This window comes from Corvus kubaryi, unplaced genomic scaffold (assembly GCF_017639235.1).
Source record: "Corvus kubaryi isolate FWS band 111438036 unplaced genomic scaffold, C.kubaryi_AGA036_p1.0 37249, whole genome shotgun sequence".
Classification (NCBI taxonomy): Eukaryota; Metazoa; Chordata; class Aves; order Passeriformes; family Corvidae; genus Corvus; species Corvus kubaryi.
In genome coordinates this window covers 2024484-2043825 of record NW_024581072.1, presented here as the reverse complement: position 1 = coordinate 2043825, position 19342 = coordinate 2024484, and the positions used below count along the sequence as shown (strand labels likewise).

Here is a 19342-nt window from a genome sequence, read left to right as displayed (position 1 = left end):
TCAGAGAAAGTGAGTGACTTGTTATGGCCATTAGATAGCTTGTGATAGTGCAAGATTGTGACGTTTACTATGATATACTGATTAGGTACTTAATAACTAACTGACTTCCTTAAATGCTTAATAACATAGTAGTCTATATATAATTGCAGGATCCCATCCAGGTCCCTAATGCAGCCTCGGCAAAAGCCAATGGAGTGTTTCTGAGGCTGAGAAACATAAAAGATCTGAACCTACCTGAGAGTCTGCTTGTCCTAGCTTTCAGTTTGTGAGGCAAACCAACATCTGTTGCCATCTGCTCCATCTCCTCTTTCACCTTCTTTTCTGGCAGCCCTTTGAGCCGAGCATAGAACCAGATGTGCTCCTCTACAGTCAGCCTAGGGAACAAATGCAGCCTCAGGGCACAGTTGAACGCACCATGCCGGGATTCGTCTCTTATATTAGCACTACTGCAGGCATTTCTGTTTGCTCAGAAAAACATATTTTAAGACTGAGGTTTCAGGAAGGAGCTACAGACTGGGTGCGCTCAGCTTGGGCCTGACTTCAGGGTGTGGCTCTAATCAGCACCCATGTAAATAATTCTTCTTTAAGGGTGCTTGACAGTACCACAAACAACCCAAATCACTAGGCACTGAAGAAACACTTGACCTAGCTAAGTGGAGTAGATTATTAACAGACATGAAAGACTAAAGTATAGGCTCTTGCTGATCATTCCCCGGGCACTTAGGAATGTGCTAATAAACAAAATGTTCCTGCACCAATCCCACACCACCCCATTGTCTCGCACCACACACACACAAAAAAAAGGACTGTCAAAGCCAAAAGCCCACTGCTATATCCTAGAGAACCCAAACATCTGCTGGATAGCACCAGTCCTGTGTCTCCCACATGATACTCACAAGTCAAACAGCACATTGTGTTGTGGACATACTCCCAGGTTCTGCCTGATGGTGCTCAGCTCAGAGCGGATATCTTTGCCCAGGATGAAGGCTGTACCCGAAGTTGGGGGGAACAAGCCAGTCAAAATCGACCTGGAAGAAAAACAGAATAGGTAAGCAGGTAGGTTCCACCACTAGGAAACAGCTGCTGTGCATGCCAGGATGGCTGAATTAAGAGTAGGTGGAAACCCTGGGGAAATCCCATATCAAGAAAGTAGCCTGAGAAACATCTCACTAATGGAATTAAAAAAAACGAAAACACAAACCAGCTCCAGCGGTTATCGAAGAACACCCACATGGCTGCTTGAAGGAAACATTTTTTTCCTCTAAAAGCTTCTTGTTCTTTCAGTACCCACTTGCTTTCTTTCACTGGTAAGTCAGAATCACAAATGGCATTACTCCAAAACACTGCCTACAGATTCATTTGACCCAGCCTTAACCTGAACTCCCTTCAGTTCCAGTCCCCTCTGTCTGTGAGGCAGCAGCACAACTAGACTAAATCAGCAGAGGCACTCTAGTCTGCACCAGGTTGCACACTGCAGTCCTACAGCTACCTCTACTATACGGATAGGAGTTGCAGTATTCAGTCACTTCCCACTGTCTTAAATCATTATTTTGTTCTTACATGGTAGTGGTTTTCCCTGCTCCATTATGTCCCAGAAAGGAGGTGATTTGTCCTTCATAGAAGTTAAGTGTGAGACCATCCACAGCAACCTTCTTCCCATCACGGTAAACTTTGACCAGGTTCTGGATGGAAACACCAAGACTCAGATGCACCGGCTCTTCTTCCTTGCAGACTGGAAGAAAGCAGGAAAACAGAGATATGACAGGTTTTAACAGAAATTGCATGGAGCTTTAACAGACATCACATTCCCCCAGGCCAGTGGAGAAATGAGCTATATGAAGAACTGACCATGTTTCTTCCTCAGAGACAGGAATCTTTCACAGAAATTGTCATTTAGCTATTTTCTCTCTCCTGGGCTCATCTGGGAGCTGGAGATCTCCAGTGTTACCAGGCTCAGCAAAAATACAAGGGCTTCTCAACTCCATGAGCCCAGCTGCGCTCAGGTGGGCAAAGTACCTTGGGTTCATCTGGATATACCCACCTGATCAGCATATCCGAACTGTGATAACAAAAGGATGACCAATTTCACCTATCCATGCCAGTCCTGCTCATGCTGTCCTTAGACTCTCATTTCAGAAGAAGAAAGACCTTAACACTTCACTTCAGAAAGGCTCTGTGTCCAGCACTTACCTTCTGAAGACCCCTTCTGGTCAGGATGGGGATGCTGCCTGTCCTGTGGTTCCTCCCCAAACCAATAGGACTTTGTAAAAGGAAAGTACCAGGGTCTGGGAATCCCATACTGGCCTAAAAAGAAAAGCATTACATGAGCCTGACTGCATCTGTCCCTTTTCGTCTTTTAGCTTTCAGGACAAGAAGGGAAGTACTCCACCCCCAGTAAGCCTCCAGGTGAGGCAAGACTAAGAAGAAATCTTTCTGTATGAAGACACTGACAGACTCTGGGTAAGAGACATCTAACTTCACTTTAGGGTTAAAAACCCTCTGCTGGAAGGTGCTAAGCAGCACACGAGGTACTGATACTCTTAACCCCTCCCTTGCAGCACAGTCTGTGAACTTTTGAGGAGGGAACAAGTGAAGTACAGCAAAGCTTCTGGGGCCAGATCAGCTATGGCCACCATGGGGTCATGCTTCTATGCTGGGCAACACTCACTGCTATCAGCAAGCAACAACCTTGCTCTGATGCTGGTTTTGTTCCATGACCTTTCTACATCTCTACTTGGAAATGGGCCAAATTTGCACCTTCGCAAGTGAGAAGAGTGAAAGGATTTATTAAAAAGCCTTAAGACATGATTATTCCTCAGAAGCAGACCTCACCTGGGAAGACAGATTCAATGTACCAGGTCATGACTCCATACAGAAAAGTATCAAACAGCATCATGACAGCCGATGTGGTGATGCTAAAGCCATCTTCTTCCAATGGGCTCTCAAAGAAGTTGTCCCACTGAACACCAACTCCCTGCTCCTCGAACAGTGCGAAGTACTCGCAACCGAAACCGAAGGCTACTGGAGACAGCAGGCTCTGAAAACGGAAGGCATGAACATGCACTGAGTGTTTTTACATCTACTCTCCAACTAGTCATCTCAGTTGTAGCACAAAGCTAAGGGACATTGTCCATATGAAAAGTCAAAGTTCCAAGGACCATCATTGTATTTAGAGGTATGGAGTGGCAGATTTGGTCTAGGATTCAATAAGGCCTGAAATCTCTGCTGCGCCTCCATCCAGAATTGTAAGTTTCCCTGTTTCCTTTCCCTTATTCTTTGGATTTTCCTGCAAGGGAACAGGTTGCTAACAGTCACCCTCTCCAGACAGGTAAGAAAGCGTCCAGCTAGAGAGCTGCTGAGTGCCATAGCGGTGGAGACCCAGTGCCCAGAAGAGTTTTATCAAGACTCACCGCAAAAATCTTGAGTGAGAAGCTGATATGGTCCTGCCAGGCAACACACAGCACATAAGGTAGGTACAGCGTGAAGTAGACAATGCCCCCACAGGCAGCTGCCAGGTTGGCCCTGGAGAACACGGTGCTGATGAGGAAGCACTGGAGGATGGTCACAACACCGAAGATTGAGAGGAAAATGAACACCACACTAGGGTCGCTGTAGGGCAGCAGATTCCCCATCTGGCAGGAGAACAACAAGTGCATCAGGCTTTGAAAGGGCTCTTCAAGGTACCTCTGTTACAGCCAGCTCTGCAGAGCTGCTGCTCAGGGGAAGTGGAGCTTCCTGCAATTTGCACAACAGCCTTCCCAGAAGTGAGGCAGTACTAGAGGCTTCTTTTCAAGAAAACTGAATCTACAACATTGCCTCCTGTTGTTTTCAGCCACATAGTCCTGTTGTTTCAAAATCCTGTTCCCAAAAAGTGACTGGTCAACACACACCCACAAACTCCTCCCCAGTGTGTCAGTGCAGACCACTGCTTAGCAGGCTCTAAAGACTCTAGAGTCTGCTGCCACAGGCCAAACCAGGCTACTCACCTTCAGGATCAGCACGAGCAATCCTGCACTCATCAGGAGAGGGACAAGGCTACTAATGAACCAACTTAACCAAAGGATGCCATTGTCAAGTCCCATAATCCTCATTGTTTCTTTCAGGCGGGCTTCCTTCTCATACACAATGCCCTTAATTATCACAGCCACTGAGTAGATCCAAGCTAGAGTCATGAAGAGAGGCATGGAGCGGCTCATGACACGCAGAAATCTGAGAAAATGAAGGGAAGGGGCCAGAAGAACTGAGTGAGAAACTTCACTGCAACTCCAGGTACCACTTCAAGGGCTGTCAGAGCATGGTGACAGCTAAGCCTTCACTGCACAAAGCAACTGATGTGCAAAGCCTGACACAAGATCCGTGTCTCACCATGAGGTGAGGCGGATGGGTTTAGAGCACATCACCAGTTAGGAATGAGAGCTGGAGCTGCAATTGTCACTCAGTAGAAGAGTGGATGCAAAGAGCTGCCTTGCCTGGAGATTGCTCTCAATTGCTCTCTTCCCCTTCTCCTGTGCTTATCTGTCTGCTTTCTTCCCCAGTGCTATTTTTGCTTGCATCAGGTGTGGGCATATAGTCACACCTCAGGAAGGTACTTTGTATGTTCAAGTCTATTACTGACAGTCCCTCTCCTGGGCAGGACTCTGCAGGGCATCATGTATTCTAAATCCTCCATGTGGGTGCCCTAGTTCCAGGGATTAGGAACACTATGGAGATTGCCTCCTCACTGATAACAGGAACATAAACCATGTCTGAGGAGTGACAAAAGCCCATGCCTCCCAAGCTCCTCCTCCTGGGAGCTTTTGAAGCAGCCTGCATACATACACGTCATCCACGTAACATGGGTAGGGCATCTGCTGCACATAAACTCCTGTCTTCTTCTCCGTGCCTGTCTGAACTCTGATGATGGCCTGTTCTACCACATCCTGCAGGTAGACAAAGCCTCCCCAGACATAGCGCATGTCCTCAAAGGGGTCAGCACGGGGACCAGGATCCCAGTACCTGCACCAAGGGAATAAGACCTTTCCATTAGAAATCCTCCTCACCACATCCTTTGGAAGAATTTGTTCATAAGGCAGGATGTCAGGGCTCACCCATCCTTGATCTTGTTGGTCCTCTCCACATTATCAATGTCCATGCGTATCTTGTATTTCACATGCTGAGGAAGGTCTGTGCTGTCAGGAGCTATTTCAGTGAAGACTATGCCGGCCCAGAACCTCCTTTCATCCAGAAGCTCCAAGGACTTGTTTATGAGCTGGACTTCTGTGGGCACAGGCTCCAGTTTGTCCAAGTTGACACACTAGACAGGGACACAATTGGAAGCATTTATGGGATACACTGCCAAAGCATAATGTACTTTGTTTAGACGTGGGGTAGAGGAAAAGAACTCTCCAGTGGTAATGCCATGCCCAAGAAAAAGACAACTGCATCCGACTATCTTGCAATGGTTTGCTGTAGCCCAGCAAGCTGCAAGAGCTGTCATTGCTGACTGCTTGACAGTCACCTACCAGTCAAATATATATCACTGAGAAATACCCCAGCAAAGGGATTTTCTGTGCAAGAGGTTAGGTAGTGCCTACGGGATCTTATCCAAGTATCAATTTCCATATATAGTCTTACTTCTGTTACCAATAAACCAAGTCTGATTAAAAGCCTCTAAACATCAGTAGAGAGATCTGAAGGCTTTGGACCAGGCCCTTAACAGGCCATGGCCTGTTTCTCTTTGCACTTACGTCCCAATATGATGAGGCAACAATTAAAAACTAATTTTGTTCCCTCAGTTTAAAGCAGCTTCACCACAGTCCCCAGCTAAACCCCAGACTGAAGTATGAGCTGCTACACTGCTGGAAACAGCAGCAGCTGTCAGTCACCCAGTAACAGCAGGGCAGGAAACCACACACAGTGACAAAAGCAAAAACTTCAAAAACAAGGCCTACAGTTAGGTTCTGATATCTATACTCAGGCATCTGAATAAATGATAGTTTTCTCACATGCTACTCAGCCCTACTAATGGCTGGTTGTGTCCAGAAAATGGACAGAGGAACATCTATCTTCCCTTTCCAGAACAACAAACTGTATGAGTGGAGACCAAGTTGCTGCCCTCCCCCAGCTCCTTGCCCACACTAACAGGATCTCACCTCCATGAAGCGGGAGATGGTCTGGATAGCCCGGTCTGTCTCATTGAAGGCATCCACCCAGGTATACAGAGAGCCATTTTCTGTCTCAAAGTCCTCTGGATTGTTTGACAGGAAACGAGCAACATCTTCCACTGTCCAGTTGGAAGCTGGCAAATGCAGGTCCCAGAGGGCTTTGCCTTTCAGCAACGTCTGCAGATATTTTGTTTTCAAAGGAGAAATAGTTGTGAGAATTAATGTTAGATCTCCTCTCTCATAACGAAAACAAGCACTACCAGGGAAAACACCTGTTAAAAAGGTGCAGGGAGAGGCCCTCTGCAATACTGAGAGGATCACCGCAGTGGGGTCCTTCCTCTCACCTTCCCGTTGAGAAGGATATGCCTCCCTCGGTATAGCTAAACCATATCGGTGTGCTTTGCAGGCTGTCTGCCTCCATGTCCTGCCACCCCTCTCCCAAAGAGAGGGCAGCAGAGAGCCATGCACAGCTCTGCACTCCCCCCACACACGAAAACCAGGGAAGAGGGAGATGCTTGCTCAGCAGAAATGCATTTGGCTAATGCTGGTTGCCAAGATCTCCTCACTTCTCCCAGACAAATCTCCGCTCCCAGCTGGGATGGAGAGGGATTGAGGCATGGCCGAAGGCTCAGCGGTCACTGTGCTGACCAGAGGCCAGGGGATTCTCATATTTTGCTTTTGTGCCACCAGAGTTGGCTGAAGCAGCCCTATACGGCCACGATGTCCTGCCTTTGTCCTCCTGTCAGGGACAGTGTTTTCTTCACCCGGATTAACTGCTAGCTTTCTGAGGACAGGCTATTGTACGCAGAATGCCTAGCACAGGTTCAGTGCCAGGCAGAAGCACCCATCACTGAAGCAGAAACCAGTCGACTGGGCAGACAATATAAGGCCAGGCAGAAGGGAGCAGTAATTGTAAAGGATATAGGTGAACTGAAGTCAGGGAGATAAAAAGAAAAACATGCACAAGAGAGAAAACTGCAAAAATCCTTCTGATTAAGAACAGGAAATGGATTTTTTGCCACAACAAAAATTAAAGAGAGGTAAAGAGCTTCCCCATACTCTGCTGTTACCAGCAAACCAGAAAGTAGTGTGTCACTCAGTTATAAGAACAGTTTAGTAAACTGGAAAAACAGAACAGACCAAGCTATCAAAGGAAAACATACAAAAAGGAAATCCAAGCAAACAAGAATTGGATGTGCTGTGCTCTCTTCTCATTTGGTCTTCAAGGTTAACTTCTGCCACCATCCCCAGCAGAAAGGACATCATGCCTGCAGGGAAATAGCTCAACCTCATCTTATTCAGTTCCATCATTAAAGCTCCTTAACCCCAGGGACACATGTCACCCTTCCTGAAGTTCACAGGCACATTAGCATCAAGCTAGAAGTGGCAGGGATGGGCAAGCAAAGCACTTTCCTCTCCTTCAGCAGGAAGAAATATGCCAAACAGACTGTACAACCCAGAAAGTTGAGAGGTGTTGGCTGTCAACCCAGCAGCATGGCAACTGAATGGGATGCTCTCTGGGAGCTGCCAAGGCACTGACAATGAAGGACTCCTATTTGTGTGAACCTCAACAGGTGACAATAAAGGGACCCCCGTTACTACATTGGTACAGAGAAGACCAGATTGCTGGGAAGATCAATAATTAACTACCAGAGGCAATAGTGTTAACAGGCAACATAAAATATAAAACCAGAAAAGCCCAAGGCTCACTAAAATTAAAAAAAAAAAAAAAAAAAATAGGATCAACATTCACTTTTCAGTGAAATGTTGCAAATCAATGCTTTGGACCTTCCTTTCTGCTGAACTTTGCAACAGTCTGTTCAACTGTCTCTGGCACTCCAGTATGTCATGTTAATGGAGAAGTACAACAGGGCAGGTCACAGATTATTCAGCAGAGCATTACAGAGCATTTACCCCCATTACAGCGGGGTAAAAAATGAATTAATTTTAAGGTTTATAAGACCTGGGGAGGTCACTATACACAAGAAGGTGCACTATGATACCCAACCAGCTGTGTTGCAAAGACAGCTGGAAAAACTACTCTACAGTCGTCCCTCTGTTTCTCGATCCCAGTTTTACATCACAGTGCTTCCAAAGACATCAGACAGGGTCCAAAGATGCACCCCTCAGAGCTGCACCTGAGGAACCATGGTGATTCTCTCATAACACATTAGGGCAACACTGCGGACAAAACAGTACATTTTCCAACAGAGGCAGATTAGAAACGAGTGTTACATGTGCACTGCTCCTGTTTGCAGGGGATTGTTCCATGAAGGAAGGAATGACAAGCATAATGCAAGATCTGTACAACCAAAGTCTCTTTCAAGAAGGGGTCCCATCCATAATATTTATCTGCCCAATTCAGCACTGAAGCACCATGAAGCACCATCTAAAACAAATATTTCATCACTTATTGCAAAAAACAACAGTGGTGGCTCTGGCAAGGACACCATACTGACCCGAATGAGATCCATTTCCTGACTACTTTCCATAAATGTCCAAATCTTTGGGCTTATCTCCTCCCACATTCCCCCGAGGTCACGAAACACACCCAGCTCCTGGAATGTCCTGTTCACCTGTCACAAAAAGGAGAGGAAGGTTATTTCCAAAAGCTGGCAGAGACCCATAATGGGCTGAAAGGGTGCATTGAGCCTTTAACAGTAAGCGCATGGGAGGTGAGAGACTAGGGAGGCTGTGCTTTTGCAGGCAATCCTTTCTAGGCTTGTGTTTGGGTCCAATTTAACTAGCGAGGATCAGCTGCACAGCCAGAGGACATAGTTCATGCTACGTATCAGAGGACAGGGCTAGAGTTACCTCAGACATGACCTTCCTTACAGCTGGCGTATCTGGAGTGTACAAGATCTTCCCAATCAGCAAGGGTTTCAAAGCCCTCCAGATAATCCTGGAAAGCGGGCTGGATTCCAGGTTCTTCATTATCTCATTGCAGTAGGGTGCTGAGGAAGAGCACAAAAGTGAGTAGCTGAACAGCACAGTGACAAGTGCAGAAGGCACAGAGCTTCAAGAACCATCAAAGCTGAAAGCAAAGCATTTTTCAGACACAAAACCCCTCCTTTACTGCAAAGCTCCACAAATAGCCCCTTTTAGCCCAAGGCTGCACAGTCTGCCCAGTGAACACGGAGAGACCAGGTAGCTTCCAACACTAAGAGCCACACTACTGGTCCTGCAACGCTCCCACAACCCTGATGCATGGCACAAACAAAATTTGTCCAGAAAACGTCAGATTTCCAGAGGCTCCACATGACTGTGCTCCCTCTCCCACTGAAGTAGGTCCACTGCACAGCTTTCTGTGGACTCTACAGACAGTCCTTGGGAGACTCTGCAAGTTGATAACTTACTGGTCTTAAGGGCACATGCAGGACAATATGTGCATGCCTTTCTGAAACAGCAGTGAACGTGTTCCTCACGACCACACGCTTTCATCTCCGGAAGTTTGGAAAACACTAGTGATGACAATCTTGAAGTAGATAGGACATCAGACCATGCCACTGTTACACTTACTTGTGGAGTTATCATAGAAGTTAATCACATCATCTTCAGTGCTGTTGCCTCCAAACAGTGCTTTGTAATTGTTATCCTCATACCAGTTGAGGGATTTAATTTTGAGCCCTCCACCCTCAGGATGGCCGCACACGATGCGTGACACAGCCTGATAGATCTGCGTAGAGGAGTTTGAGGCATTCACATTGGTCAGGAACATCACCTCTTGCCTCATGTCACTCCAGCTCTTCATGCTCAGCAGCTGTTTGGGAAGGGCAGAGAAAAGAATGGAAGCAAGTTATCAAACAGCATTAATAAAAGGAGTTCTTTCCATGCGCCTTCAAATCACAGAACAGATTTCTAAACAGATGAGAATCCCCTTGAACACAACATCAAGGGTAAGAACCAGGGAAAACATTTCCCCACCAACACAGTGGGAGATTGTAGAAGGAAGTCTCTTCTGTACAAGTACTTGGACTGTATCCTTGCCAAGTTCTTTACTCTTGAGTTTTCTTGTCCAGTGCTGTGGGTGGTTCCTGGCCTCCCTGCCCTCCAACATGGAAGCTGCTTCTCCTCCTGGTTGCACAATGGCTTACATTCCAGTGGAGTACCCTCACAAGGACAGGTGGGGTGGGGTACACTGAGTCAGAACAGGAATTAAAGGAACACCACCAAGTGACTGCAGCTCATGGATCACAAACTCATGGGATGAGCTACAGGCCACAGCAGTGTCACCTGGCACAATTCCACCAAGCCTCCACTGATTTACACCAGGCAGCCAGTTTGACCTCCCAGACTGGCATGGCTTATCCCTGCCCCAGAAACTCCTTGCCCCGTTGTGAACAGCATTCCCAGAAAATCCTTGAAAACAAGCCCTGCTGCAGCCAGGAGCCTGAATCACAGCATAATGCACGCAGCCAGTCACAGCGAGGAGCCTTCTCCTGCCCAGCTGACCTGACACCAGGCCTGAGGTGACAGCATGCAACCGCCAGAACCATTAGTACCTCCAGACACCTTTGAGTGCCATAAGCCAGACAATATGCCTGCAATGTGTCATGAACAAAAGCACCCTGCCTTCAGCCTGAGACACTCACTGTATTAATGCTGCCATACTCGGGCATGGCCAAGCTCACCACAAGCAGAAAAGCAACCCACCTGCATGAGAACTGATTTCATGCTGCACTGGAGTGTTGCTCTCAGACTCCTGTCTGGAGATGTCGGAACATCACCTCTTTGATGGCAACAATAAGTGGATATTATGAATAAATAAGATAAAGGCAAGAATCTAGGATACTTCCTCTAAGTAACCTTCCAGTTTCTATTTATTTTCAGCTCAGAAAACTACTATTTCCTAATCCTCCACTAATTTCTTCCATGGTAAACTCCTAGAATTTAGAACATCCGCAAGTATTTAACAGACAACATCACAGGAAAGAACCTCTTCTCTCTGCTTAATTTGGCTACAGTTAGCTCCATTTGGTGTCATGTGGCTTTGTTTTTTGTTTTTACTGCAAGAGACAGTAAACATTCAAACCCTATCTCTTCATGTGCCACTACAGGTCTCCATCATATCCCCAACTCATCTCTTTTCCAAGCTGAACAGTCTCAGCCTATTCCCTTGTTCCTTTTGTGAAAGTCATTCTACTTCCAAGTGTCCTAACTGGCCTTCTCTGAACTTTATTCCCCTTCTGTTATCCGTTTTCAGAGAATGAGAGCCTAGATCTATGTTCTGTATCAAAGGGTTTTATATAGTATCATGGTAAAATGCTACAGCTGGTTCTCCATCCCTTTTAAAGCGTTTTCCTGAATTTTATCCAATCCCCTGACTGCTACTGAAATATCAGGTGACATTAACTTGGATGTTCTTACTGTGCTGCCCAGAACAGGCACATGCAGTAAACAGGGCAAGCAGAACTGCTGAGACACCTATTTGTAACTTCTCATCAACTGCATCTCAGAAACAACTTCAGATGCTATGGTCCAACTGCCCTGTTTTCAGAGACAATAACAGAGTCAAAGACCATCTGCCACTTTTGCTCACTGTGTATCAGTCTGTCACTTTTGTTTAAATAAAATGCAGATAACTAAGTCTAAGACAGCTGGCAAAGCCAGCCAGCAACAATGCTGAAAGCAGCAGTGTGCTGAACAATTCAATCCAAGTTCACCCAAGGAAAACACACTCAAGACTCTTTGGCCTTACAGTGGGAGGTAAACCTGACCCTTTGTGCTCATCCCTTTGTGCATGTAGCACTGCCATGTTTTAGATGTGCCAACATCTGGAGAAAAATTCTTGATGCTAAAAAACAGCTACTATGTGTCACCTACACAAGGAGCCTCTATTTTCAGATGCTAAAAGCACACAGCACGCTGATATAATGGAAGACAGCTGTGAGAACAGCAAAAGCCTGAGTGCCTATGTCCAGAGTGACTGATTCAAGTGTACTTTCATTTCCTCACTACTCACTGCTGTCTTTGCCTGCAGCCTGGTGCCACTCGACCTGGCTCCACAGGTTCAGGGTGACATACAGGACACCAGCATCATGGGACATGAATGAAAAGTGTCACACAACAGCTTTTGGTTGTTACATATGCTCACGTAGTTTTTGGATTTGATGATTCCTCACCTAAATGGCCAAGGCTGCATTTCAGGTGTGACAGTTTGAGTACGAAATTCAAAGGGATCCCTTGGGGAGTTTTTGGTATCTTAGGTAAAACAGCTCATTTTTCCTCAGCAAAAAGGCAGCTACTTTAGCTAAAGTACTATAAACTCCCTAACATGATGAGCAAAGGTACTCAAATAGGAAGTACAGCTAATTCCCATGAACATATGAAGTGTTAATCATCTTGAAGAAGGATTGCATTGGCAAATACATTTCTATATATTATTTGAAACGGCTTGAGCAAGGAACTTCGTTTCATCTTTGGCACCAGCAACTTTACAACTTACATGCACAGCTGATCTTTTTACACCTCTGGAAGCAAGTATGTCAAACATGAAGGGTTACTAAGCTATTTCTTCTCCCATACATCAGACCTGGCTCCCTAAGTGTTTCTAAATAGTCATCCTTGCTCTTGGTGTTTAATCTGCCCTCCTAAAAGTTGATTTAAAGAGTCCAAGGACACAGATCCCATCAATCCCCATACTCCGGGACAAATATTTTGTTCAGACTATTTTCTAATTAAAATTCCCTGCTAGAAAGGCTCCTAGACACGGCACAAACAATAGTTCTCTCCACTCCCTCTAGCTGCTGCCATTTGAAACAAGGGAGCAAGTCCCTCCTTTTCACACAGAAATCCGCCTAACAGACAATAAGAAGTAACTTTCGGTCACGCCATCTGGAGCAGCTCATGCTGTACACAGAGCAAAAAGCTGCCTTTGTTTGCACAGCAGGGCAGAATAAAAGGTAGTCCTACCCAAAACAGCTGCCAAGCAAAAGGCACGTTACCCTGGGATGTTTTCAGCCACATCAGCAAACTCAGTATCACGTGGTTTCAATTATTTTTATCCCAGACAAGAAAAAAGGCAAGCTTAAATGACGTAACAGGAAACAGCTCTAGTCAAACTCTGAAGGGCAGCTTCCCTGCTAGCAACAAAAGCTCTGCGATGGTCCTAACTGAAGCTGATCCTGGAATCGTCTTAATTTCAATGTGGAGGGGACTGCATGGCAGGTTGTAGCACTCGGGGAGGGGTGTGTGCCAGGAATTGTTGGCTGGCACGGCGCAGGCTCCCGGCAGCTGCCCCTCCGTGGGAGTGAGGCGCACGCTAACCTGGAGTGACCCGCTCTTGTGCATGCTCCCAGAGGTTACTGCCGTTCACGGGCGCGGAGCTCTCGCTCTGATGCAAAGACTGAAGACTAGCGAAGGGAGGAGGAGGAGGCGGTGGCATTGTTTAGCTTAGATGGAGGCGGGGGCACTGTTTAGCTTAGATGGTTGTGATTTCTGCTCTAGGGAGAGAATGTTTTTGACTAATAGCAGCACTTCAAAGTCAGAGCCAGACAAAAAAACTAGGATAAGTTTCTGGCTCAACACCCACCCACTACCTCCCAGATTTGGACTTCTGACTCATACTGAGGTACACAGGGTTTTTTTTTCCCTAATCCATCATTTCACCTGCAAAAACAAATACTTGCAGTCTCTAGAATGTCAATTTGACTGTGCAAATCGCTGTTTATGTTTAGTGTTGTGATGTCATTGTGCTGAGTGCCCCACAAGACTGGAAAACAATCTCTGGCCCAAAAAGCAAGATAGATAAAGAGGAAATAGTAGCCTATAGCTACTAATTTAAATTATTACAGCCACAGTATCTTTTCCACATGCCATACCCTCACTGCACATGAAACCCAGTAGTTACAAACAAGTAATAACCCTGACATGGGTTGGTAACTGAATGGAAAAAAATAAAAAGGAAAGCCTCAACATGCAGTTTGCAAGGCACTACCTGGCAGCAGATGTACTGCAAGCCCAACAGTTGTGCCACTGCTGAGGAGGCAAAACACTATAGAAAACGTCCTAATTCCTGTTGTGGTATTTAACTTGAAGTGCCAAGCAGCTGCAAAGTGCATGCTGCCTGTACTGACACAGGGAAAATAGCTGTAGGATGGGGAAAAGTTTCAAAACAAGCCAGGGATTTGCCTTTGAGTTGCCTCTTGTACTTGATCACAGGTTAAGATAGCAACCACAGTGATATGTTCTCCTGACACAAAGGCTCTTCTTACCTCTTTAACAAGCTTCCCAATGCTCTCTCTCAAAGTTTCCACAGTTTCTGAGAGATCCCACAAGGAGGAATTGAAAGAAAGTCGTCTCTGCAGGAAGACAGAAAAGGAAACTACAAGTTACTGCAAAGCACAAGCAAAGAAATTAAATTCTTGTAAACACTCTCGTATAGAACAGTAAGGACTGTTTATATGCCAAAGTGCTTGGTGGGGAAGACAGAGCTGGCTATCTGTGTAACCTTGAACTTAAAATACCATGGACTTCTGTACCTTGCAATGTGATAGGATCACCCCTTTCTCTTTTCACAGGTTAAGTACAAAGATACCATAACCAGAACCATACCAACAAAATGTTAAATGCATGCACATACAATTACAATGCAAAGGATGACTTGCATCCCAGGTCACAAAACAAGCACAGTATAAGGGACAGCATATGGACAGTCTTGAAATCCTGCAAGCCAATGCCAAGAAGGGGATGTAAAGTCAGTACAGTGGAGGGAAAGACAATATGGTGGGCACAAGTTTTCAGTGAGAGTACACAGATACCAGCTCAGGCATAAAGAACTCCCTAGTGCAGTGTACATCATCATCACTCAAGTCCTCCCATCAGGCCTTGATGTTTATCTAAATCAAGGGAGTATTTTAAAACAAACAGCTTCCAATAGCTGGTATGCACTGTCACCAAAGAGCAAGACTGACAGGCATCCAGAAATGGAAGGCACAGCTTTCAGGGAACTATTTGCCCTAGCAGGAAGTCACACTGAAGACAACTCCTTGTTTCCAATTGCTCTACGTGTAACTGGTGGCCTGGAGTTCAGTTTGTGGGGTTCTTTTCCTGTTCTGTTCACATATCTGGATTATCTTGCATGGAAAACATTTGGGCACAATCCTTTTTTCAGGGGAATGAAGATTAAAATAAATTCCTACAATTTCACATTAGTAGCTCCATGTTACAGCATTTGAAAGCATACTAAAGTTAGAGCATTGCAACACACAGATGAACAGCCAAGGCCCTTGAATTTAGCACGTATCTTTTGAGCTGAATCTCTTCCTTTTCACGTCTTTCCTGGGACGATTTTTTTTGTACTTAATCTGCTGGAGAACAGTAAGACCTGGTCAGTGCCAGCTGGTGTAAGCGGGCACAGTTCTGCTGATCTGCTGGGACGTTTAAAATTCAGCTAACTTTTCTGAGTGCACAGTTAGTCTTTGCTCCACAGCCAGTTGCAAATTCAGGGAGGATCTCTCTAACCTCTATGGATTTCTACTAAATGCAGTCCTCAAGGTTTAGATAAATAAAAACATTATCTAGAAGAAAAGCAGTTAAAAATCCCCACAGGCTTACACCTTCAAGACATATTTAAAGAAATTTAGCCACCAAACATCAAAACCACGTATCTGCTCTACCACTACTACTTTAGCAATAAGATGAGGTAGAAAGTCCTAGATTCATGCACAACAAGAGATGTGCTTATTCAGTTCCACATACTTCATCAATCTCTACACAGATTTGTGTTCACTGCACTCAGAGGTCATTCAGGGACAAGGCAGATGAGGAAAAGTTTTCTGAAGATACTAATTGGTTTTGAACAGTGAAAAGTCAAAATCCAATTGCAAAGGATTAGTGAACAGTCTCCTACTGACACACTGCTACAAAGTGCCAGACAAAATTCAGCACTGCAAAGTAAAATACATGGAGAAAAGACAGTGCTACCTTAAGATACCTCTTGTGTGGCTCTGAATTAGCTACTGCCACTCAAAAAAAAAGATCTTAGAAATATAGTGATAAAACAGATCAACATCAATATAAATCTACAATGCACTCCTGGTTCTCAAGTACTATGTGCAATTTTGGGCTCTCCATCTCTGAAGAAACTCAAGTACAGAGAAAGGCCATGATTCAAGGTAAGAATGGTTTTTGAGGGAAGAACAATAGACCACAGTTCTTCCAATGGGACTTGTAAGGACAAACAGAGGTTATGACAAAGGTCTGTAGACTTACAAGTGGGATGGGGAATGGAAATGTGATGATTGCCCACTGTGCCTCATCATACAGGGCTAGAGAACTTCCAGTGAAATAATCAATTTAAAACAAAACCAAATGAGCTTCTGCATATATGAGTTAGTCAAAATGGAAAAAATCAGTAGACTCTATGCAATGTTGAAAATGTTGAGTTTGAGAAAGACTTAAAAGAATTCATTGAACGTAAAAGTCTTACCAAATTCTATTAAACAACAAGATCCCAGGAGTAGCTGAGAAAGTCTGGGTTGCAAACTACTGAAGAACATGACACTGAGGAAATGTTGTTCCATAGCGCACAGTGGCTGCACCCTTTCAAAGGCATCCATTACGGGCCACTGCTGGACTATCAGTCAAGGACACTGAGCTTAACAGGACTTTTTCCTTACCTCCTAAGTAAGTCTTAGGTGATTCAAGGAGCTTGCAAACCTTATGCTGAAATGTGAGGAGTACCCATCTATCCTTTCATACACAACACCCTGACCTTTCTTCTCTAACAAATTCATATCACTTCAAGGTCATTTGTCACCAGAACTTGAAATAGTATCATTGATACGGAGGAAATTTTACTCCCTCTACCACTTCTTGAACCTCAAAGCCCAGTCAGGAAGTCTCTCACAAGTCATCTCCAGAGACAACAACAAAAAAAGTCAGTCACAAGGGCCACTCTTCTTTGAAGAGATGAGCATGTCATTAATTCCCCTGTAATATACATCTTTGTAGTGACTCACTACATAGTTAATTACATAATAAGAAACCTCTAGATTCAGGATAGATCCAGGAAGATTGTTCCTGCTGTGAGACTGTCTTTAGCAGGTATCTGCACTACATCTTGGGACTGGGGAGAGCAATGACTCATTTACTGGTAATGTGCTGCAAAAACATCACCTGTCTGTTCTAGGCACACTGTGGAAAGACAGACCTCTAACAGGTTTTGAACACAACTGCCCTCTAAGATTACTGTCGCAGTGGCTAGCAAGTCACTAAATTTGTCTTTTGGGACAGCCAACATTATAACACTCTTGAGTATACTCAGATTATATACTGAGTGCACTGGGGGGGACTCTGTGCTTGTAGGTGCATGCTACAAGATTTACTCTAGTGACGAATACTTGAGATGGCTGGAGTTGACAGACAAGCCTTGAATAAATTCAGGTGAGACTTACAGGGTATGGACAATCTGATTCTTTAACATACATGAGAATGCATGGGTTTAAAGTGTTGGGAAGTCAAAAAATTAAGCCAAAATTCAGTCTGCATCCTACAGCTAACTGTTTCTGCTTAATAAAGACCATTCTGCCACTTTTGCTTTGAAATAGTTATTACAACTCTATACTGATCTTAGCAGAAACTTTCCACTGGCCTCTGCAGAAAAATCATGTGCTTTAAGCTTCTGCTTTTGTTTCCTGAGAGTGGAAGTCTCAAGCCACTGCTGCTTAGAAGGATGATATCATTGTGCTTGACTGAAAATGCTCTCAAAAGACCAAGGAAAGCTATGAGTTCAGTTGCAGCACATATTTACATTAGGAGACATTTACTAAAAGCCATTTTTCAACTGCAATGCATTTATTATTTAATGCTTAGTTCATGCTAACCATTTGACAAAATACCACCCGTATTACAGAGGGAGAAAAAACAATTGGATTTTCATGTGCTCAACCACACTCTTTCAAGGACCACTGCACTACACAACACAGAATATTTATGGCTTATTACAGAACCATACCACTGGAAGTGAGTATGGCAAAGCCCTTCTTAGGCAGTGCTGTCCAAGAGATGAAACCCCACATGAACAATCTGAATTGTCATTTAACCTTCCCCCCCACGAAATCACATTCAAAACTGGGCAGATTTGCAGACGGAAATACAAACAGGTACTTCTGTAATATAAGACAGTCAGAAATGTCCCACTGGACTGCATTGTGATGGCTGGGAACTTACGGTCGCTGCTCTTGTTAGTCTTTCCCAAACTGGGTAGCTCCTCCATGGGACAACTGCTGGCCTACCACTGGGAGAAGGCCAGGAAGGAAATTTGAATGCATGCAGTCAGATGCACTGCTTCACTGTTGTTCTCAAACCAGGTTCTCCTGCCTCAGTCTCACTCACCCAGTGCAAGGCAAGCCTCAAGAAGAGGCGATGTGTCCACACAACGAGCTTGTACAACCTATTGTATGTCCTGTAGTATTGTTGGTCAAAAGGCTTCAGCGAAGGGACGCAGGCTAAGACACAGATGATGGAAAAGGGAATCTGACTTTTTGAAACACTTTTGTCTTCTAGTGGAGTGAAGACTCAGAATAAGGAAAGTTGATCCTCCACCTTGGTGCCCTGTGATCACACCCAGATTTTCTGCTGGGTTTTGATCCAAACAGTCTGCCTTAAATAGGTTCTTACATAAAAAAGAGTAAGGAGACACACTTTAACCTCCCTACCATACCTCCAATGTACTTGGCTCTGTTTTCTCATATTACAGAACAGGCTAAATTGAAGTAATACAAAAGATCAGTGACAGAGCTAGAATCCTAGTGTGAAATTTTAATTAGAAGTTCTTGTCTTAACTGTACCACTGCCCTTTGGGCAACACTCTAGGTGTTCTGGATAAAACTGAGGAGCACGTATGTAAAGTGTTTATTCCTTACCTTTCTTTTTAAAAAAACTTACAGTGCTGTGACATTTCAAGCTCATGCATTTCATTATGAAAGCACTTTAATTTCTTTTTTAAAACCTTCATCTGTCCATAATTTGCTAGCAATTACTGCGTTTTTGCGAGCTACTTAGAACACTTAAGAGTTTCCCCAAGGCTACAAATGCACACACACTTTAAGCCAGCAGAAGTTAGCGTTATCATCAGGGTCTCAACCCACGCACTCACTCCTTGATCATAGGGCTCTCAATCCTGCACCCTCCCCTTCAAGTTTCAGCATAAATATTTGTATAAACATACAATCAGGTCAGAGACTTTTAATCCGGAT

At 44.7% G+C, this 19342-nt stretch overlaps 1 protein-coding gene across 3 annotated transcripts in view; it reads right to left on the bottom strand.

Moving 5' to 3' along the window:
- ABCA1 (ATP binding cassette subfamily A member 1) overlaps positions 1-19342 on the bottom strand; it is a 92061-nt gene that overhangs the window by 21697 nt on the left and 51022 nt on the right. For all 3 annotated transcript variants that reach the window (XM_042023422.1, XM_042023424.1, XM_042023423.1), the window contains exons 8-21: positions 14357-14443; positions 9663-9903; positions 8958-9097; positions 8603-8719; positions 6132-6320; positions 5088-5293; positions 4819-4995; positions 3987-4209; positions 3411-3632; positions 2833-3037; positions 2191-2304; positions 1561-1732; positions 897-1028; positions 235-374 (exon numbers count right to left, since the gene is read on the bottom strand). In XM_042023422.1, coding sequence (XP_041879356.1) covers positions 235-374; positions 897-1028; positions 1561-1732; positions 2191-2304; positions 2833-3037; positions 3411-3632; positions 3987-4209; positions 4819-4995; positions 5088-5293; positions 6132-6320; positions 8603-8719; positions 8958-9097; positions 9663-9903; positions 14357-14443 — 2365 coding nt within the window. The remainder of the gene's footprint in view (positions 1-234; positions 375-896; positions 1029-1560; positions 1733-2190; positions 2305-2832; positions 3038-3410; positions 3633-3986; positions 4210-4818; positions 4996-5087; positions 5294-6131; positions 6321-8602; positions 8720-8957; positions 9098-9662; positions 9904-14356; positions 14444-19342) is intronic.